Genomic DNA, 21,747 nt, shown 5'->3' on the forward strand with positions numbered 1-21,747 from the left:
TACATTGTTCTTATAATACCTGTCCCGCCGTGGAACTATGATCGTAAAGCTATCCTCTTTGAAGACTACGGCGATACCAGGGTATCACCAGCGGGTGATCGTCGATATGATGTATCTACTCTCTACGCTGCGGATGCTCATGGAGTGACAAGGGGCTGCTGGGGGTAGATTACTGTCGGAAAAGCGTTCAACTGCCCGTTTGGTATCAGGTCGAAATAGGCCAAGCCGCGCTGGCGTTTCGCGTTGCACCAGTGAAGTTCAAGCCTCATATCCCTCGGCAGTAATCGCAGCCAGGCGATGCCAAAGTGCTCAAACTTGTGGATGATCCAGTCGTCCATGTCTTCAGTTGCGGTTCGCGGCAGACGGCTGCGCTTCAGGTGCCGCGAGCGCGTGATGAGGACGTCCTCGAGCTTGCTGAATCGGCGTGTGACATCCAGCGTGTTGAGGCGGTTGAGGAATCCCTCGATCCCGTAGTATGACGCGATGAGGCCCTCGATCTTCTCGAGGTCTTGCATTTTGGACCACAGCTCGCAGCAGTCGTCCTTCATCTCATCTTTTCCTAGCAGTATCCAGTCTGAGCTATAGTTGATGTAGATTATCGGGTTGTACCAGCCGCTTGCGAGACCGCGCTTATAGTATTTTAAGCCCACTCGTCTGGATTCCTGGTTGACATGTAGGACGGAGGGGACGGGAGTGTTCGTCCACCAGGTACGGGATCGGGTTATCTTCCTCTTCTTTTTCTCACCGGTGAACTTTTCCTTCCAGCTCTTGGTGAAAGGCGAACGCAGGATCACGGCTCGGGGGGCTGTTGCAATGATCTCCCATACCTGCAACCTGATCTCCGTGGGCAGGAGACTGAAATCGAACGAGACTTGACAGTCCGGATCTAGATCTTTGGCTTTGGACTTCCTGAGCTTTGACTTTGATTTGTATTCCTCAAATTGTACCCCAATGGCATGCCAGACCCGGGAATGCTTTGGCTGAGAAGAGAAGTCCATGAAGTGCGAAAAGAACCAAGAAGCGAAGCTTGGGATGGCTGATAACAATTGCTCCTGCTTGTGCTCTTCTGTGTAAGCCGTGGCCATGATGGCGGACCTTTTTCAAGGGTGTGGTAGGAAGTCATGGTATCAGGGGAGAAGAGCGAGAGGGGATGACCGTTGACACATTTCTTGACGCCGGTGGACGCAGAACGAGTAGACATTTTAGATTTACGATATAGATGGTTGGGCCGTACTCGATTAAAGTCTACCTGCTGAGACAGAAGATCAAAGTTGCTAAGTCTTGTTCACGATACACAATGTAAAAAGGTATGGTTGATGATGTGCCAGACCAACAGCCGCAGATGCAAGGGTAGGACTCACGTTTGACAGATGCAAGCCTGTGCGAGTGAAAAGTGACACGACTGATCGTCGTTACCTAGGTACTTAGCTGATCTTGAGTGATCACTTGTACGAAGAGCGTTTCTCTAATGCTGTTGACAAAGTACTTTGTATGACACAAACTTTGACACGACAATCATAAATAGAAGCCAGTTTTGCAAAACCTGGAAAACTTCATGAATGACTTAAAGAAAGGCCAGATGCTCAGCAGCAATATAATTTATCGGGTGCCAGAAAGGCTATGCTGAACAAGCTTTCGGAGAACCTAAAATTGCAGTGTATCGTTCAGGCCCGGTGAGAAAAACAAATGTTGGGACCATGGAAGAGTCATCCACACCCGCATCTCATCGAGTGCGTAGCTGGGTATCATTCGTTCAAGGCAGATGAGATATCATTACTGCTGTCAGAGTTGAAGAGCTTAGATATCACACCAGAGATTTACCGGAAGAATTGGGTTATGCTATCCTCCTAACAATGAGGTCCTGCAAGATGTGTAATTCTCGGTGCCCTGCTTGATTGAAGCCGTACGCAGATATCCTGTCTAGATTCCTGAGAAATAAACTGCTTCATCTTCTTCCTTCATCGCGGCGGATTTTACAGTCTGCTTTTCTCGCTCAGGTACGCGTTTCCTAGCTTTAACATTCCTACCGCTTCCTCCACCATCTCGGCAACAATCTCCCCAGCTGGCTGGATTTTCTGGATACTGCCGGCAACCTGACCCATGAGGTGCGGCATGTCTATGTCGTTCCCCTGGTCCAGATCCCACTCGATGGGAACCACTCCTTGATCACATAGCTCCTTGATCTTGTCGGGCTGTGCGTGCCACCGACTGATATATTCGTTGGTTTTCATGCGTAGCGGCCGGCCGCTTAGCACCAGTGTGCGCTGAGTCTGGTCAAAGCCACAGCTCACAACCTCCTCTTTGTGCTCCTCACTGCATCCGGCTTCGACGCTGGCAACAAATCGTGTGCCAACCCACACGCCTACAGCGCCTTGCATCAGACTACTTGCTAGTGACCGCCCGTTGGAGATTCCACCGGCGGCGACGACCAGCGCCGGCTGCCCCTTGAGCATCGGCGGACGGTAGTTGCGCGCTACATCCACAACTGCCGGTATCAACACGCTGTTGGCGATGTCGCCAGTATGGCCGCCGCCCTCGCCGCCCTGGGCGCAGATAATGTCCACACCAAGGTCGAGTGCCTTGACAGCGTGCTTGGGGTGACCAACCATGTTCATGACCAGGATGCCGGCCTTGTGCAGCTTCTCGATCACATACTTGGGTGGGACACCGACAGCTGACACGAAGAGGCGGGCACCGCTCTCGATGGTGATGTCGATGAGCTCATCCAGCTTTCCGCCCGTGTAGTCGTGATTGGTCTTGCGAGCATTGCCACCGATCTGCGGAAGGGCCAGATCGACGCCGAAGGGGAGGTCTGGCCGCACGAACTTCTCCTTCATCTCGGCCACGATCTCCCGCAGCTGGTCCGGGGTGTACTGGAAGCCGCCGATGACGCCGAGCCCACCGGCGTTGGATACGGCTGCTGCGAGAGGACCCCCTGATGTCCGCGCCATGCCGGCCAGCAGGATGGGGTGCTGGATTCCCAGCAGGGAGGTGAGGGGAGTGGTGATGGGGCCTGTGGGCGCCATCTTGAAGCCGTGTAAGTGGATTAAGATGGATTACCTAGGTAGCCAATGGCTTCAGACGTTTAACGGTACGAAATAAATGATGTAATATTTCGAAAGCTAGATCAGCATTTGTTTGAATGAAACAATACATTACACGACGGAGAATGCGTTTTGAATTGAAGAGACTTCGCTCTCATCTTCATATATCAGGAGAACGGAGCTCAGGGGTCTTAATGCTACCGAGTCCGCCCCAAAGCGAGCTTGAGCTGGGGGAAGCTGTTGAAAATGCGGGGTGACACTACCGAGGCAACTCTGTGATCGGCCGGGGTAAGACAGTAGCAACGGTGTCGTTGGGACTACCCGCCCCGCCTAGACGAGCTGCATGTCCGTTCGATTGTTATTTCCGTGAGATGACGTGTGGAATATCTTTTGCTATGTGTTTGTTAAATGTATCTGCGTCTCTGGTAGGGAAAAGTGGTCGGACCTGGGTGAGAGACATCGAAACATTTCAATATCTGGGTCGAAAGTCTCTCATGAAAACTAGCAACATGCAATTTGGGAAGGTCTGTTTGATAAGAAAAGACTGCATGACACAAGCTACAATGTTCTATTAGCTGGCAATATACCAGTTGCTAATATATAGCTTTACACAGATCAAGCTTTGAATGTAATGAGGTAGGTTGACAACTCCGGATATCATGTCATAGCTAAAATGAATTCACAAGGCTCCTCCACGCGCCAGTCTTCATGCACACCAATCCCTACCCATAATTCAAGATGACCAAACTCCGTAATTAGTGCTACCTGAAATGTGGTAACCGCGCGGGCACAAAGTCTTCACTCGGACCTGCGGCCTGAGATGAAGACTCTCTCCCTGACTGCGTGGGAGTCTCATCCACTCCAGGTGTATCTCCATGAGCCTCATCTACGACGACCTGCTCAGGCTCTTCTGGCTCTGGTATGTCATCGACGTGGACAATCTCAGGTTTCGTCTCCGTGACAGATTCCGAGACGACCTCATCCTTCTTCAGTCCCCTCTCGAGCGCTAGTTGAGCCGCTGCGTGCCGCTTTCGCTCAACCTCTTGGTCTTCTTCGATTCTCATCTCCTCTTCCTCTCTTTGAAGTTCTTCTAGAGACGGAGCATGGATAGAATCTTCCAGATTGGCCAGCGATGCTGAACTTTTTCGTATGTTCAGTGATGATCGTGACGGATTCGACGATAATGTTCCCCTGGAGGCTGATCTAGACATGATTTTCTTGCCCTTCCCGCTCGCTCCGCTTATGCTTCGTGTTTTGTTGCTGCCGCGGTCATCCACTTTATCTAGAGCGACCGCAAACTCATCATCCAATGGCACAGCGTCCTCTTCGCCTTCGCCGTCACTCGGGAAGAGGTCGTTTCTCGACCTGAACGAGTCTGACGTCTCCCCAGAGCCTGTCGTGCCGCTCCGTTTCCGCGAATGCGTTTTGATTCCGTAGTGTCGAAAATCGTCATCGTCTTCTGAGCCGAGCAATGGCTCGTGCTCTGCTGATTCTGCTTGCGTTGCTCCTCCGGGGTTGTCTTGTAGATTTGCCGCGCTGGGCTTGTAGCGCAATGTGCCTCCAATCTTCCACGGCAGCTTGCCGAGGAAACCTAGGGGCGCTGTGCTTGGGATGATGGTTGGGTCCTGCTCAGTTGACTTCCGCCGCGCACCTCTCGTGCCATAACTCATCCCCCTCTTCCTCTTTGGCTGATCTGCGACCTCGCCGCCTGCGGTATGCCGACTCCTCGAGCTGCCCGTCCCAGCGAGCAGGCGGTCCCAGTCCTCGCTCCTCGCGCCTCCCCACGTGCCCAGGATCCCGCCGGAGCCACCACCGAACCCACCGGACGCGAGCAGCTCGTCGTCGTCGTCCCAGTCATCGTAGAAGTCGAAGTTGAACTCGGCGCGGCTGCCTCTGGCGCCACGCTCCCGCTCCCTCGCCCTCCGCGCGCGCTCCTCGCGATCGCCGAAGCACGGCGCCGTGCAGCTGTCGAGGCTCTGCGCGACGGACGCCAGGCACGGGTTGATGTAGCGGTGCTGGAAGGTCCAGATTCCAGCGGCCGCGTTCTCGGTGACGGCCTCGGCATTGTGGCTGATCTGGTTCCAGCGCTGCCGCAGACGCGGGTCCTCGAGGAAGGCCATTATGGGGGAGGTTGGTTTGGGGTTTGTGCTGCTGCTGTCGCCTCGGCGACGGCTAAGCAACGGCCGGTGTTGCTCTCTCTGTTCGTTATGTGGTCGGATCGGATTGTCTGACGAGAAAGAGCCTCGCTGACGGCGGAAGGCTGGCCAAGCAATCAATGCATTCGGGATGCGGCTTGTTGGTGTGACGTAGCAGCCCGCCTAATTATAGCGATGCCGAGGCGGTAGGCATTGGAGAATTAGTGCCGGCAGAGGCGCAGATTGCTGAAGGTGTGAGTCCGTGTGAAGCGTCTGATCTGGAGGAGTTTCGGATGAGAGGTGGATTTGGATCTTGTGAGGATCGTGGGAATTGACCAAGTAATGCAGACTCAACATTAATATGGATGTTTGCGCCGTGTCCCAGCGTTTTACCTTACCGCGGACAGTGTAGATCTGCGCCCGTTACGGGAAACACGGCTGCCCGCCCTGGAATTCCAGCACGGTGGCAGCCACAGTGGGACGGGCAGAGGACTGGTAGAAGATGTGGGGCTGAGAACCCCATCGGATCCGGCACTGTCCTCTATATATGTGGCTGGAATGAGGCTCGTCTCACAATGGGTAGCATATCTCTCCCAACCTTCCGTCATCGCATTGCAGATAATCCCCTGGATTCCTTTTCGTCAGTATCATATAGGCACTTCAAGATGAAAGCTGGTGAAGTTTCGATATCAAGACTGTCCTGCTCTTGCTACAGCATATCACGTCTTATTAGGTAGATGAGACACACATGACCAACACAAATATACTCTTGATGAACAGCATTTGCATTGTAGAGCGGCTATGTACGAGAACTCCAGTTGCTTGTACAAAATGTGACAAAATCAACAAGGAACAACGCCATATAGCGCTGGATCCGTACGAGCACACAGAGAACACCCTTGACTCCACTACTAGTTGCACGGTCAGCCTCGGTATTGTGCAGATAGACTGGCGATAGCTCATCTGCTCAAACCACGAAGACCCTACCACAGGTAGTCGGCCGTCTTGTCAGTAGAATCCCCCAAGGCAATTTGCTAATGGTTGCCGTTGGTAGTCACTGGCGGTGGCCGTTCCGGGCCGTATGGTTGCGGCTCGGCAGTGTGGATCTCATCTTCTGTCTCCTCATCGTCCTCGTACTCCTCGCCGTCCTCGCTGACTTCATCGCCTTCATAGTCCTCGTCCTCGTACTCGCTCTCCTCGCCGTCCACCTCACCCTCCACGTCGTAGCCGTTCGTCACTGTGCCGGCCATACCTTGGGGGATCCCTCTGCCCTGCTGCTGCATCTGCGTGATGATGCTCTTCAGCTTCTCGTTGCTCTTCTTCTGATCCTCGATCTCCTTCATGATTCGATTCCTCTCGTCAGCCATCTTCAGGACGTTGGTGTTCATCGTCTCGTGTTTGCGCTTCAAAGTCTCGTTTTCCTTCTCCAGCCGCTTGGTCTTCTTGGACATGTCTTCCATCTCCTTCCTAAACGTCAAGAACAGATCATTGCTGTTGTTCAGAGTATCCTCGACCTGCTTGAACTTATCCACGTACACATTAAGCTGCGTGCGTAGTTCGGTCTCGGTCTTGGAAAACGTCTGAACCTGCTGGTTAAGCTGTCGTGACCTCGCCATCTCCGCCTCAGCACTCTTCTTCTCGCGCTCGAATCGTGCCAGGTTGTACTGGACCTCCAGCTCCTTGGTCCGCATGAGCGAGTGAAAGTGAAGCTCCCGTAGCTCATACTGGTCGATGAGTGACTTGAATCGCGATCGAAATCTGGATGCGATTAGATATTAATCATTTAACGTGAGAGATCGTGTATCAGCATACAATTCTTCTAGGTCCATATCGACAACCTGTTTTCGCGGATTGTCTTTCTCTTCTTGGTAGTCGTCAAGCTTCTGCAGCAACGTCGCGTATTTCTCGTCCCAAGAGCTTTGATTCCTAGTCTGGTTGTCCTGTAGCGTCTTGTTCTCGTTCTATCCCAATATTCATCAGCATGTGTTCCAATGTTCCAATATAGGCCGACGCGGGCAAATGAGATGTACCTTAAGCTTGTTGTTTTCCTTCTGCAGCTCTCGGCAAAGCTTCTCAAGCTTCTCCTTCAGGCCAACGGTCTTGCTCAGCTCGGTGCGGCTCTGGTCCTTCTCCTTCTGGAGTTGGTCACCCCGCTTCTTGTTCTTGATGCTCTCCCGCTCGTGGCGCTTCATCTCGGCCAGCAAATCGGAGCATCGTTTCGAGAGATGCTCGATTTTCTGCAAGTTGTCCATCCTCGAGGTCTGGTTGTGCAATTCTCGGTTCGCCTTCTTAACTTCGCGCTCTGTTCAGAAAACTGTCAGCTTTGTCTCAGGATGAGTTTGCGCAATAACCTTGACGCAATTTCCCAATCGCCTGGCCGCCTCCGGAGCTGCGACCATCTTGATGTATTGGGCACCCTCTGCTCGCCAGTGGAAGCAGAGGCATGGGGACTGCGACGCCGAATGGTCTATATCGATACTGCTCACGCAGCCGAGACATCCCCCACCATCGTCGCGCCAGCACAACCCTGCTCCTCCTGGGTCATGGATGTGGAAATCACCGGGGGAAAGCACCCACCAATCTCAGCCTCTTGGTCCTTCTCCCCGGCGGCGTCGAGCTCCAGCTGGGAGATGCGCTGGGCCACCAGCTTGGAGGCCTCGTTGGAGTCCATGGCCTTCTTCTGTTTCCTGTCCTTCTTGCCGGCGGAGTTGTTCGTCGTCGTCGCCGTTGCCGCCGCCGCAGGAGGGGCCGGAGCGGGTCGAGTTTCTTGGTGGTGATGGACGTGGTTGCCGTTGGTGAGGACTGCGTCGTCGTGGGGATGTTGATGCTGATTTGAGACGCCGTTGGCCATTGTGGGCGGCCTGGACCCGGTTGTCGTGGGAGTCACGGGCGGAGGTGCGGCCGTGGCCATTTTGCAAGAGGGCCGAGACAGAGCGAGATGGGCAATGTCCGTGTCCCGGTCTCCTCTTTCTGGGTCAGCAATTCGCTCGCAATGAATGTCGTCGTCCTCGGCTCAGTCGTTCATCTGCGCAGCTTATCGAAAGGATGAAGTCTGCGAGCAAGGCGAGTGCACTGTAGGGAGCGATCGTGGGCGGTAGTCTGGTCTAGTTTGGTGAAGACTTTTGGTGGTTTGGAGACAGGAGGTGGACTACCTAATTAGCGTAGGTAATAGGTGGTGCACCAGTTGGTACCAGCACCAGCACGAGCACGAGCACCAGCATCGATGCAAGTTGGCGTTCGTTTTGGTCGGTTATTTGATCAGACGGAACCGCAAATTGCGAGTAAGTACAGCACTACCTAGCCTGCACTACGCACTACATACTACATGCTGCTTCACTGGATACACTACCTATCAAATGCTTCATTGCGGAGCACGGACACACCTTGCTGGGCTCTCTCTCTCTCTCTCTCTCTCTCTGTCTGTCCTCCTCTTGGGAGATGATTACCAGACAGTCTGCATACGCAAATGCTCCTGACCGTGGATTGGGACCAAGATGCCTAAGCAATCAATGCATGCCCAAGGAACATCGAGAATGAAGCTATTCCTGGCCAATTGGATCCAGAGTGGGAATGGGCAAATGGACAACGGATTGTGGTCGATGGCCGGGCGAGTCTCCAAGATGATCACGAGGCGATCCATGATCCATGATCCATTGTCGCTGCTCGCACGTACTGTAACTGGGGGCTGTCTCTCCTCTCCTCTCCATTCACCACCCGGATTGCACCTCTCGAACGAGCGCAACTCCCCCATCTTCAAATACCGGTATCCAGATGTTCAGCAGGTACTTCTCATGGGTCCGGGGACTCGCAGGACACGGCAGCAGGATGCAGGGCTTGCCTCAGCATGTTTGGTGCCACGCTATCACGCGAGAGTTAGCGCTGGCACTCGCTATCCGCAGTTATCAAGGGACCTAATTACGGGCGGAAAAGGCATGCTGACGTCCACGTACATGGTGATTCATGTGTTAGCGTGGGCCATTCGCCTGTTAGAGAGCTACATGGCCATTGGCATATCTTCATATGCTGTGGTCATGTACTGGCATCGAGCCTGTTAACACAATCGCCTCCACTGTTTTGACGAGATTGATTGCCTCCGATTGCTCCGCTGCCTGCACCCTGCAACTGACTGACTGACTTGCAGTGCCGGCCGGAGCACCAGCGCCACTGTTCTGGAAGAAGTTTTCTAGTCCCGGAGCCGCTCTCCATGTACCTACAGTACTACTTCCCTACGAATAAGTCATCATCAATGACACGACAACCTCCACCAGGACAGACTCGGGGCTAAAACGTTGTTGTTCTAACAGGTGCAGTGGTGGCTCAAGGTTTCGGGAAAGCCTCGATACTCAGACGACCTGGCAGCCAACAGCCAACAGCCAGCAGCCAGCAGCCATTAGCCAACACTCTGCCTGCCTGCCTGCCTGCCGAACACATCAGGACCGCCTTCTGTTAGAGCTTGCGTTCGCCTTCTCGAACCATGCTTCGCAATGCTGCCAAGGGCGCTCGCAGAGCTGTGACCGAGCTCTCGCAGTATCCCAAGCCCGGCGACAAGCTCCACGGCTTCACCCTGCTGCGGACCAAGCATGTCCCCGAGCTCGAGCTGACGGCGCTGCATCTGCAGCATGACAAGACCGGCGCCGAGCACTTGCACATCGCCCGCGACGATAGCAACAATGTCTTCTCCATCGGCTTCAAGACAAACCCACCAGACGACACCGGTGTGCCCCATATCCTGGAGCACACCACGCTGTGCGGCAGCGAGAAGTGAGTTGGGATACACATCTTGGGATTGACCATAGAAAAGCTAATTAGGTGACCAGGTACCCCATTCGGGATCCCTTCTTCAAGATGCTGCCTCGTACGCTGTCGAACTTCATGAATGCATTTACCGCATCAGACCATACCTTCTATCCCTTTGCCACCACCAACGCGCAAGACTTCAAGAATCTAATGTCTGTGTATCTGGATGCGACGCTGCACCCACTCCTTAAGGAGACCGATTTCACGCAAGAGGGATGGCGCATAGGGCCGGAGAACCCGCAGGCTCTTGCTAGCGGCCAGGAGGCAAAGCCCGAGGATCGCAGGCTTGTCTTCAAGGGCGTCGTCTACAATGAGATGAAGGGCCAGATGTCTGATGCGGGCTATTTATTTTACATTCGATTCCAGGATCACATATTCCCAGATATCAACAACTCGGGAGGCGATCCTCAGAAGATTACGGACCTGACCTACCAGCAACTGAAGCAGTTTCACGATGAGCATTATCACCCAAGCAATGCTAAGCTCTTCACATATGGAGATATGCCCTTGGCGGACCATCTGCAGGAGATCAATGCCCAGCTAGGTGCCTTCCAGCAAATTCAAGGCGACTTGAAGGTCCATCGCCCGATCGATCTGAGCAGCGGTCCAAAAGAAGTTACGCTGCCTGGGCCGGTCGACCCCCTGGTTGACGCGAACCGACAATTCAAGACTTCAGTCTCGTGGATCTTGGGTGACACCTCGGATGTGGTCGAATCCTTCTCACTGGCCTTGGTGTCCGCGCTTCTCATGGACGGATACGGATCCCCCCTTTATAAGGGATTGATCGAAACTGGGCTCGGGATAGATTGGAGCCCTAATACCGGTTACGACAATTCTGGTAAAGCCGGCATCTTCTCTGTTGGCCTGACAGGAGTTCAAGAAGCAGATGTTCCAAAAGTCAAGAATGAGTTGCAGGCTATCCTGCGGGATGTGCGGGACAAAGGATTCGAAAGGTCGAAGATTGATGGCTATCTGCAGCAGCTCGAGCTTAGTCTTAAGCATAAAACAGCCAACTTTGGCATGTCCTTGCTGCAGAGACTGAAACCCAAGTGGTTTACTGGCGTAGATCCCTTCGACTCACTAGCCTGGAATGACACGATTGCGGCATTCGAGGCAGAACTTGCCAAAGGTGGTTACCTCGAGGGTCTTGTGGACAAATACCTGCTGAATGACAATACCTTGACCTTCACCATGGCTCCGTCCTCCGGCTATGGCCAAGAGCTTGTTCAGGAAGAAGCTGAGAGGCTGGCTACCAAGATCGAGGAAGCGACGAAGCAGGCAGGTGGCAAGGATGAAGCTCAGAAGCAGCTTGAAGAGAGAGAACTTCTCCTGCTCGCCGAGCAGGGCAAGACTAACACCGAAGATCTTAGCTGCCTGCCTAGCGTCCATGTCCGAGATATTCCTAGACAGAAAGAGTCGGTAGTGGTACGTGACGATATTACAGCCAACACCAAGGTTCAGTGGAGAGAAGCACCGACGAATGGCCTCACTTATTTCAGGGCTATCAATACCCTTGAAAATCTTCCACAAGAGCTTAGGTCACTGATCCCCCTCTTCACTGATTCTATCATGCGTCTCGGTACAAAGGATATGACCATGGAGCAGCTCGAGGATCTGATCAAGCTGAAGACCGGTGGCATATCAGTAGGCTATCACTCTGCCTCGTCTCCGACTGATTATGGGAAGGCCACTGAAGGTCTCATTTTCACCGGCATGGCTCTGGATCGAAATGTCCCGGCCATGTACGACCTGATTCGCAAAGTGGTGGCCGAGACCAACTTTGACAGCCCAGAGGCTGTTCAGCAGATTCGACAACTCCTGCAGGCGTCCGCGGATGGCGTTGTTAACGACATCGCATCGTCTGGCCATGCCTATGCACGCCGCTGTGCCGAAGCTGGATTGTCATTTGATGGTTATCTTAGGGAGCAGGTGAGCGGCTTGAGTCAAGTGAAATTGACCACATCGCTTGCCAGCCGCCCTGAGACGGACCAACTTGAGGATGTTATCGCCAAACTCAAGCAGATACAACTACTTGCGTTGTGCGGTGGCAACCTTCGCGCAGCCCTGACTTGCGGCACAGAGAGCGTCCAGGAGAACTCGAGTGCCTTGTCGAACTTTATCAGCTCCTTTGCTCCTGTGGCAACGAAGTTCCCGCCAAGCAAGACACAGAAAATTGAGCGAAACATCAAGTCGTTCTTCCCCTTGCCTTACCAGGTTTACTACGGCGCGTTAGCATTGCCTACAACATCATACACATCCCCAGATGGCGCGCCTCTTCAGATACTTGCGCAGCTGCTCACTCATAAGCACCTGCACCACGAGATTCGCGAAAAGGGCGGTGCATATGGTGGAGGCGCCTACTCTCGTGCTCTAGAGGGTGTCTTTGGGTTCTACTCCTACCGAGACCCGAATCCCCTGAACACGATGAACATCATGCACAATGCCGGGCAATGGGCTGTAGACAAGGCCTGGACCGATCGTGACCTAGAGGATGCCAAGATCTCCGTCTTCCAAGGCGTCGACGCGCCGCGGTCGGTCAACGAAGAGGGCATGAGCAAGTTCCTCTATGGCATTACCGAGGAGATGAGACAGAAGCGCCGCGAGCAGCTCCTGGACGTCACCAAGGACCAGGTCCGCGAAGTCGCCCAGAAGTACGTCGTCGAGCCCCTGTCAAAGGATGCCGGCAGCATCGCCTTCCTGGGCGAGAAGCAAGGCTGGGTGGATGGGTCGTGGACCGTCAACGACATGAATGTCAACGGATCCGGACCCGCGTGAGAACGGATCGACTCGTAAATAAAGGACCAATGGATTGGTCTCGACATGTATCACAAGCTGTATAAAAAGAACAAATGATACCCTTCTCCAACGGACACTCCGCTTTACAACTTAGCATTCCAATGCCTCAATCCCAGATATTGCATACATAGATCAAGCGTTCAGATACGATACGTCTTTCTGCCAGTCCTTTGGACAATCATGGCTCTGAGACCACAAAAAGACGCAAGAGCAAGACCTATGCTGGGTCTGCGAACCATCGCGAACCCGCGCTCGTTTCTCAGAACCGTCTTCCTCAGCTTTGGAACCTCGGACTAAACAACAGAGTACATGCAAACTCGTGCACGCTTTTATTTGACATGTTCACGTACTTTCCCAGGGAAGCTCCAAAGCCGTCTGGGCCATGCTGGTGCTACATTGCCTGCAACAAGTGTTATGCAGGCGGCTGTGCAACTGTATTCGAGAGGGAGAAGGAAAATTCCCCTATCGCGAAATGTTGCAGCCCCGCATACGTCATCCCGGTTACTGCGGCTCTTTGGGCCGATGACAAGCCAGACAGATCTGCTGTACCTGATGTGCAGTGCATGTTTTTTCTCTCTACCGCAGCCAATGCCCTTGCGCACAATTGCAGACTCTATCTCTCATCTCCCATTTCAAGTGCGGTGTCGGCAGGGGTCATGGCGAAATTGTCGGGGAGATCCCGGAACGGGATCGAGATGGCCAACGCATCAGGGGGCCCGACATTTCACTTCTACTGTATTCCTGGTCGGAGATAAGACACCTGCAGGTCGCAACCATCACGGGCTTGCCTGCCAACTGATCAAGTGCAGTCGGTCAAGATGTGGGCTTACTGCAGAGGAGCTGCAACTTGCTGCTGCTTTACTGTGCTGCAGTGCAGACGAGAGCAGAACCGTTCATTATCGTCATACATGGCAATGGCATACAGGCTAATGTCTGCAGGTGTCGAGGTGCGCGATTTTAGTGGCCATGGCCTAGTCGGCCTCCCTTTTCATTTTCGTTGACAAACGCCGTGTCAGCATGGTTAGGTAACGTCTCCGTATGGCTGCAGCCCCTGGATCTCTTGCCCGTCTACATAGTACAGTGTCAGAGGACCTTAAAGAGCTCTACAGTAGGGCATACTGCATGGTAGCTCGGTCATGCATCCTCGGCTGGAATCGTGAGAGGGCGGTAGGTGAGAGAAAGCGAGAGAGCTGGCGGCGGTTGGTAGCGGAGCTGGTGGCTGCCTCCCTCCCTCCCTCAATCCATCCATCCATGGCCTCTATATTCGGGGTGACTCCCTGCCACATGCAGCAGCTCGATTTAAGCTAAGCACCACTACTATACTTGGAAACCCGGCGGGCGGATGATAGATGACTGACTGATGTGAGTGATGGATGATGGATGGGAGGAAAGTTGCGGTCTGGGATGAAGGCACACAAAGCTTCGATTCGATCCCTTCCCTCCATTGCTACTCCTTACCGGTATTCGATTCCATCCAACGGGAGGCCGGGATCGAGCCGGCCTCTCTTGTGCGGTGGAGAAGATGCTACGCAGCATCTCGACCGTCCCGCCGCGCTAGAAAGTTCTTGGTCAAGCTCTGGGATCTTCCAAGCGCAAAATTTTAACAAATCTGGCCCCGCCTCCGTCTCTCTCTGTGTGTGTGTCTGCTTCTCTCAGCAGTAGGGTAGGCTCGGTACGTTACTCAAAGTTTGTTGTGTGCGAGTGTGTGTATGTATGTATGTAAGTGTGGAAAACCAAGGCACACACACACATTGTTGGGTACTCTCCTTAGGTACTTCCCCCTCTCTTCGCTCCTCTCTCCTCAAGGCAACTCAGCCCTCCCCACTACGCGCAACCACAAAATCCACAAAATCTGCCCCGCCACACACGAGACCGAATCACCACCACCGCAACTAGCCATATCCACTGCATGCTTTCTTCACTCTGGGAACTTTCTCTCCTCGACAACATTGTCAAAAACGCTCTTCAGGCTCCCTCTCCTCACTGACATCAGACTCCGAAAGTCATCGCTTTCTCGAAACAACAACAATCACAGACTCTTCGTCTCTCCGGTAAGCGCAATCAAAGCTTCCATCGCATCTGTCGCGCCTCTCTTCCAAACACACATCACATGCCGGCCATAGCCAGACCGTCACCGACACTTCACTTTTTTCTTCACAACATAGTGTTTCCGCCTTTTCGTCTCTGCAATCGCCCAGTCCATCACTTGCTTCGTCTTGAGACGCAAGAGAACAGACGCTAACAGCCTCTTCCAGCATCATCAAACTCTCCAGTCCTGGACTGCCTTTGGTCTCCATCAAAGGCAAACCCTCATCACGGCTTCTCCGGCCGTAGAGCTCGTCTCTGATCAAGATTTCTCCCATCGAAAGACCTTTCACATCATCAACTCCCGCCCCCCACCTGCTACTGCTGAGGCCGCCTAAGCAACTACTCGAGTCCTTTTTGTTCGACTCATCCTACAACCAGAACCCAAAGTTCACCCCCGACAACCAGCTGCCGCATAGGACGAGTTCTGAGGTTCTTCCTCTAATCGAGGAAGAGTCGAGGAGGCCTCGTCAGATCGCTTCGGGATCAGTCTGCTATCGATTCCGACCCCCCTAACACCCCTTTCGGAACAACCAAGTTTCTCAATCCTCAAAACCTTCTAGGTTTTTCGACACCTGATCAATCGATCGATCTCTCCCTATCCCCTCTACCGCCACGAACACACCTCTCTCCTCGAACCCCCCCATTCATCCCTGGGATATGGTTATGGCAACAGCTCTCATCGATCGCTTTGCCCCAGTAGAATTTACAAATAGTCATATATTCTTGAAGAAAGCCCATCACCATGGCGGGCACTTCGAAAAGAACCAACATGGGCATATTTCCCCAAAGCAACTGATTGGAGATGCTCTGCGCCACCGCGTGGAGAACATTGACCATGAATATTGCGAGCCGGGAGACGAGGATACATTCTTCGTGGCCGATCTAGGCGAGGTCTATCGGCAGCATCTGCGATGGAAGTTGAACCTGCCCCGCGTCAAGCCTTTCTATGGTAAGCAGCAAAAGAAAACCACCGCCTCTGACTCACTTCGGCAAGACAACAAATGCTAATTCTTCTATAGCCGTCAAGTGCAACCCGGACCCGAAGGTCCTGCGCCTCCTCGCGGAGCTTGGCACTGGCTTTGACTGCGCCTCCAAGTCGGAGATCGAGCAGGTTTTGGACATGGGCGTCGACCCTGAGCGCATCATCTACGCACAGCCATGCAAGACGAACTCTTATGTCCGCTATGTGGCGAACAACGGCGTCCGTCAGATGACCTTCGACAACGCCGACGAGCTTCGCAAGATTGCAAAGCTCTTCCCTGATGCGGAACTTTTCCTCCGCATCCTCACCGACGATTCATCCAGCTTATGCCGTCTGAGCTTGAAGTTTGGCGCTTCTCTCGACACCACCGATAGCCTCTTGGCTACTGCTCGCGAGTTGGGACTCAATGTCGTGGGAGTGAGCTTTCACGTTGGATCAGGGGCTTCCGACCCCATGGCTTTCCTGAAGGCCGTCCAGGATGCGCACTTTGTCTTCCAGCAGGCTGCCGTCCATGGCTTCGACCTCAAGACCCTCGATGTCGGCGGCGGTTTCTGCCCCGACGCTAGCTTCGAGGACATGGCTGGCGTGCTCCGCTCCGCCCTGGACGATTACTTCCCCGCGCACAGCGGCGTCAACCTGATTGCCGAGCCCGGACGCTACTACGTCTCATCGGCCTTCACCATCGCCTGCAACATCATTGCGCGCCGCACCATCGAGGACCCGACCGGCACCAACGGCTCGGCCGCCGAGTCCAGCTACATGGTGTACGTCAACGACGGGCTGTACGGCAACTTCAGCAGCATCATGTTCGACCACCAGCACCCCGTGGCCAAGGTGCTGCGCGCGGGCAACCGCACGTACTACAACACCGAGGCCGCCGGCCCCGCCGCGGGCAGCAGCGGTAGCGGCGGCAACGACGGCACCGTCGAATACAGCATCTGGGGCCCGACGTGCGACGGCATCGACCGCATCACCGAGAGCATCCGCTTCGAGCAGACGCTCGACGTCGGCGACTGGCTGTACTTTGAGGACATGGGCGCCTACACCAAGTGCAGCGCGACCAAGTTCAACGGCTTCAGCGACAGCCACGACGTCATCTACGTGTGCAGCGAGCCCGGTGCGCTCGCCCTGATGGGCATGAGCGTGCTCTGAGCTTTCGATATCGCGATCCGCTCAGCTGGCTGCTTGACATGAAGTGTTCTGTACGGTGGTGTTTGCGACGTCCCAACTCGAGGTGGAAAAAAGGGGGGCTTGTGCGTTTTGGCCTAACAAAGAAAAGAAAAAAAACTACTTTTCATTCTTCCCATCATCATGATGGGCCTATTATCATAGAGAGCTTGGTCAGAAAACGGCCCTTCTTCTGAGAATGTGGTACGGGAGAAGGCGAGCATTACAGAGTTGTTGATAGACATTTTGTTTCTTTTTGAGTCTCGACTTTTTTCTCTATCAAATGTGGAAAAGCTGTCTCGACAGGCCATAGACAAATATTCAACAGCGACTTGGAGGTCATTCCGGTCCACCAAGCTGAGAGAAGAGTTGCTAATATAATGAATGATTTGGCCGCCATGTCAGTGTTCCTCTTTTATTGCCAGTGACTCAAATGATATTGCTACGAGAGACTTTGAGAGATCTAGGAATCTGGGAGTTACAAATCCTTCGCTTCTAGATATCATGGTGTCTTTCTTATCTTGGTCTACCACATGGGAAAACGTCCTATTCAGGAACATTTCGCCTCTGAAAACAATCGCTCGTCTATGATTCGTCCATCTCTGAGCCTTCATCTTCGTCGTCGTCGTCGTCCTCCTCCTCCTCCTCGTCTTCATCGTCTTCCTCCTCCATTTCCTCATCGTCTTCACCCTTCAGCCCGTAGTCATCGTAAAAGTGAGTCAACGGCTGGGTCTGGACGCTATAGCCCACGGCCTTGAAAGCTTTCGTCATGTTCTATAGCAGCGTTAGTCAGTCAGCAATTCAGTACCTAGTCCGCACAAGGGGTTCTCTCACCTCTTCCATGATCGGCGCACACGTAACGACGACATTGCTCTTGCCCGCCACAAACACGGGCAGGATCAGCTCCTTCATGACAGTCCTGATGTCGTCGTCGGTGACGTTGCGGATCTGCGCCAGGATCTTTTGATTCCAATCGTGCTCGAGGCCGCGGATGACGCTTAGAACGAAGTTCTGCTGCGCGGCTGCCGCCATGGTCGCCTGGTCGTCGGCGAACGCCATCACGATGCCGCTGACTGCACCCTCCACCAAGTGCCTATCTAGGAGTACCTGTCCCGTTGCAATGGCTTCCACCGCGGCCCGTGAGGCGTCGATCGCCTTGCTAGCGTCTGGGCTACGGTACACGCGATACTGCAGATAACCACCGTCGACTTCCCGTGAGAAAGAGGTGCCGTATGCGAGGCCGTTGCCGCGAACAGCGTTCCACAAAGGACCCTCGACCGCCTCGAGGTATCCTATAGCCACCAGCATGGCAGGCAGGCGAGGATCGGCGAATGAGCTGAGCCCGACAGCCGTGCTCACGCTGTAAGAGCTGTCGAGCGTGGTCATAGGCACGAGTACGGCGCCGTACTTGCCGGGGGATTTACCCTCCTCGTTCAGCATTGTGTACTGCTTGATGATGGGAAGGACCTCTTTCTCGGTATCAAGTCCGGAAGTAAGGATATCCCACGTCTGTACAGGGTTTTCCAGCTTTGAAATATCTGCGGTGACTAAAGCACGCATGTTTTGGAAGGTAAACAAGCTCTTACGAAGTTCCTCGAACCAGCCTACGACAGTGTCTGGATCATTCTCCAGCAGCTTCTTCAACCGTCTGAGATATATCGCCTTAACGAGTGTGCGCTTGGCAACAGGGAACGACTCCTTGACTGTGTGGATGGCCATGTCAACTTCCACAGACATGATTCTACCGTCTCGCTTGGCTTCAGGAATGTCTGCAAGAGCTTTGGAAACGGCAGTCTTTAGCCTCTGTGGATCGAATATGCTGTCGTACATCATCGTACGAATCCAGCGGATGATCGTGGCATACTTTTGAGGCTCGATTTGGAATTGTATTACCATGCTCTCCGGGTCACCAACTTTGCCGCCTCCACTGAGTTGGTAGCTGATTGTATCTTTTTCAAGTTCCATCACAACATCCTCAAATTCTATGCGCGTCCCATTGCGCATGATTGGTGTGTTGAAGAAGTTATCACTGAACAGAGACAGCAGAGGCTTTAGCTTGACCGGCACCTCTGAAGTGCCCACGTGAAGGGTGATGTGTACGAAGTTGCTTGGGACATCTTCAAATTGGACGAATAGTGGGAGTCCCGGCTTGGCTTTGTCAATCGCTGTTTGCGCGGGATTCGAAGGTGTGCCTAGAGCCTTTGCTTTCCCGGACCTTGCCGTGGTCGACTCGATGAAGTGAATAGACTCTGTTCCAGGGACAGGCCACTTGTCGAGAACAGATTCGGGAATCTTCTGCTCGTTCTTTGCTTTCGCTTCATCTACCTTCTCGGCTAATTTCTTCAAGCCTTCTTCGCCGAGCTCCTCCCTCCTCTTCGCTAGCCTAGCTTCCTCGGCCTTTTTCAGCTTATCTGCCAGTGCCATCGAAGGTTTACCAAGTATTGAGATATGAGGCGCCTCTGAAAACCACTTCCGGAGGAATTCACGCCATTGCTCATCCGTCCACGTGTCCAGGACGTCGTATTCTCTCAGAAACTCAAACTCTCGAAGCGTTGAGCCGTCTCGCTTGCCGAACAAATAGTCGGTAATGATGTTGCTTGAATAGAACTCCTGTGAGCTCTCTGCTTGAAATTTAACCTGTCTCCGTTCTCGACTGATACACTCCTTCATGTAACTCATATCAAGCGGCTTTGAAGCAACTTCTTTTATCAGTGATATTAGACGCTGTTCGACAAAAGCCAGCTTCTCAGTAGCCACGCCCGTAGGTTGAAGCCAAATAACAGAGTTCGGTCGGCTGTCCCACCAATAGGACACTGAACTTGCAAGCTCCTCTTTTTCAACAATGACATTCTCGAGTACCGAAACGGATGATCCACATAGATATGTCAATAATACGTTCAATGCCGACGTTTCTACCAAGTCAGTGCAGTTGGGGCCAAAGAAAGCCACGATAATTTCACCGGTTGACTCGTCTTCCTCTGGGAATTCCACCGTCTCAACAATGGTTTCCTTCAGGGGAGGCGGCTGGGGCGAATCAATCCACGGTCTACAATGAGATAGTTAGAATTGGATCGGACATCAATTAGATGTAGAAATACCGTTGAAATGGAGCATCTAGGGGAGGGATGTCGTCCTTGATGCTCTCTTCAAATTCATCCAGAATCTGTAGGAGATTCTGGTGGTCCGTCTCGCCAACAATAATGATAGCAAGGTTGCGGGGTTGATACATGGCTCTGTGGAACTCGCGTATACGCTTTGGAGTCAAGACTCGAAGGGCCTCCATCATGCCACCGGTCTCGTATCGAAAACCAATGTTCTCGGGATAGAGTAATCTTCGTGCCCTCATATCCATCAACTCGGTGCTGCTGTACTGCAAAGCCTGCATCTCGGAGTAGACGACGCCAGCATCATTGCCCTCACCATCAACATGGTGGACTTCTGTCATGCACGCTTCGTCTGTGATGGTTGGTAGGATGACATGCTCAAGGTAGACAGGGAGAATTTGGGCAAAACCATCCCAGCCAGCTGTCTCGAGGGTGTATGCGGTATGGTCAACAGCTGTCCACGCGTTTGTACCGGAATACGCCCGTGATGCTAGTTTGTCTAGGAGACCTTTATAATGATAGCTTTTGGAGCCCATAAATACCAGGTGCTCTAGGGTGTGAGGAGCCCCAGAGTCATCGAATATCTCCGTGGCAAGGGTGAAATAGCCATTGACCTTGGGCCCCTTCCGATCGGCCACAATCACCTGCATGCCACTCCTTTCGGACACATATTGAGTGATTGTCGTAGGGGCATAGCTGGTCTGAAAATCCTGGATCTTTCGAAACCGCGGCCCATACGTGGATCCCATTGTAGATTGGAAAGCAGTACGAACAAACCCCCAAGCGTTCCTAAACACCTCGTTAGCTCGGTCTATCATACACATTGTTGAGTTACCATCATTTAAGGAAGGAAGCAGGGCATGGTGATTGAAGGAGAAAATGAAGGGTGCATGGGGATATCTCATAAGAAGCAACTCCTGGTATAGCATGCCAACTATAGCATATGAGTAAGACTAGCAAAGAGGCCGAACGAGAACAGATACATGCTGGGGCAGGGCCAAGTTGCAAACTTGTGCATGCATCATGTATCATGTAAGTGAGCTGAAACGGTGCAGACAGTCGTACCAGTTCTCAGGCTCGGAACGATACAAAGCAACAGCAAGCAGGCCAGCAACAGCGGCATAAAGCAGCGTGCTTGATAGGATCGTCTGCCTGAACATTATGAAGGCAGTCACCCGTAAACCTCGGGGAGTCTGGAACGGAAGCGGCAGCGGTGAAGAGAGAGCATCGGAAGCAAGTCAAGAGAGTCGGAGGAGAAGCGAAGCAGGAGGTTACGCGTTGCTAATGCCCGATCACGTATCTCCAGGACCCGCTAGGGCCAAGATTGTTGGCTCAACAGAAAACGACGGCGGCTGATAAGGAAGAGGCTTGAACGAGTGTATGCAGATTGTAGATAGACGGGAAGGCTAAGTCAGGCATGGTTGGTAGGCAGGCAGGACAGAGGGGCACACGCAGGAAGATAGGATAGGTAGGCAGAGTAAATGCAGAACTGAACTGGACCGAACAGAATAGAGGCAGGTCTCCATCCCTGACACTGTCATGCCTGGCGCTTACATACCAACAACGTCTTTGCAGCTGCAGATTGGATCCCAAGTCCGTAGCGTAGCGTAGGGTAGGCAGGTTGCCTGCTACCT

General features: G+C 53.2%; 7 protein-coding genes across 7 annotated transcripts; 2 read left to right on the forward strand and 5 right to left on the reverse strand.

Annotated features, from left to right (window-relative positions):
• Nucleotides 1-137: 137 nt before the first annotated feature.
• On the reverse strand, nt 138-1,085 carry UCRPA7_6966 (hypothetical protein; the record flags this gene model as incomplete). Its single annotated transcript, XM_007919501.1, has 1 exon — nt 138-1,085. One exon carries the CDS (start codon nt 1,083-1,085, stop codon nt 138-140), a length of 948 nt encoding a protein of 315 aa, XP_007917692.1.
• An 888-nt stretch (nt 1,086-1,973) lies between these two features.
• Nucleotides 1,974-3,026, reverse strand: UCRPA7_6967 (putative 2-nitropropane dioxygenase protein; the record flags this gene model as incomplete). Its single annotated transcript, XM_007919502.1, has 1 exon — nt 1,974-3,026. The coding sequence occupies one exon, from the start codon at nt 3,024-3,026 to the stop codon at nt 1,974-1,976; it is 1,053 nt and encodes a 350-aa protein (XP_007917693.1).
• Nucleotides 3,027-3,805: 779 nt separating this feature from the next.
• UCRPA7_6968 (hypothetical protein) lies at nt 3,806-5,164 on the reverse strand (the record flags this gene model as incomplete). The annotated part of the gene is made up of 1 exon (XM_007919503.1): nt 3,806-5,164. One exon carries the CDS (start codon nt 5,162-5,164, stop codon nt 3,806-3,808), a length of 1,359 nt encoding a protein of 452 aa, XP_007917694.1.
• A 1,049-nt stretch (nt 5,165-6,213) lies between these two features.
• On the reverse strand, nt 6,214-8,090 carry UCRPA7_6969 (putative muscle-derived protein (neurite-outgrowth-promoting)-like protein; the record flags this gene model as incomplete). The annotated part of the gene is made up of 4 exons (XM_007919504.1): nt 6,214-6,937; nt 6,992-7,140; nt 7,210-7,481; nt 7,757-8,090. The coding sequence occupies 4 exons, from the start codon at nt 8,088-8,090 to the stop codon at nt 6,214-6,216; spliced, it is 1,479 nt and encodes a 492-aa protein (XP_007917695.1).
• A 1,563-nt stretch (nt 8,091-9,653) lies between these two features.
• Nucleotides 9,654-12,751, forward strand: UCRPA7_6970 (putative mitochondrial presequence protease protein; the record flags this gene model as incomplete). Its single annotated transcript, XM_007919505.1, has 2 exons — nt 9,654-9,940; nt 9,997-12,751. 2 exons carry the CDS (start codon nt 9,654-9,656, stop codon nt 12,749-12,751), a joined length of 3,042 nt encoding a protein of 1,013 aa, XP_007917696.1.
• Nucleotides 12,752-15,517: 2,766 nt separating this feature from the next.
• On the forward strand, nt 15,518-16,994 carry UCRPA7_6971 (putative ornithine decarboxylase protein; the record flags this gene model as incomplete). The annotated part of the gene is made up of 2 exons (XM_007919506.1): nt 15,518-15,809; nt 15,880-16,994. 2 exons carry the CDS (start codon nt 15,518-15,520, stop codon nt 16,992-16,994), a joined length of 1,407 nt encoding a protein of 468 aa, XP_007917697.1.
• Nucleotides 16,995-17,594: 600 nt separating this feature from the next.
• UCRPA7_6972 (putative zinc metalloprotease protein) lies at nt 17,595-20,862 on the reverse strand (the record flags this gene model as incomplete). The annotated part of the gene is made up of 3 exons (XM_007919507.1): nt 17,595-17,783; nt 17,844-20,055; nt 20,108-20,862. The coding sequence occupies 3 exons, from the start codon at nt 20,860-20,862 to the stop codon at nt 17,595-17,597; spliced, it is 3,156 nt and encodes a 1,051-aa protein (XP_007917698.1).
• Nucleotides 20,863-21,747: the final 885 nt, after the last annotated feature.

The sequence above is a fragment of the Phaeoacremonium minimum genome, assembly GCF_000392275.1.
Source record: "Phaeoacremonium minimum UCRPA7 unplaced genomic scaffold PA7_03_scaffold_496, whole genome shotgun sequence".
Lineage (NCBI taxonomy): Eukaryota > Fungi > Ascomycota > Sordariomycetes > Togniniales > Togniniaceae > Phaeoacremonium > Phaeoacremonium minimum.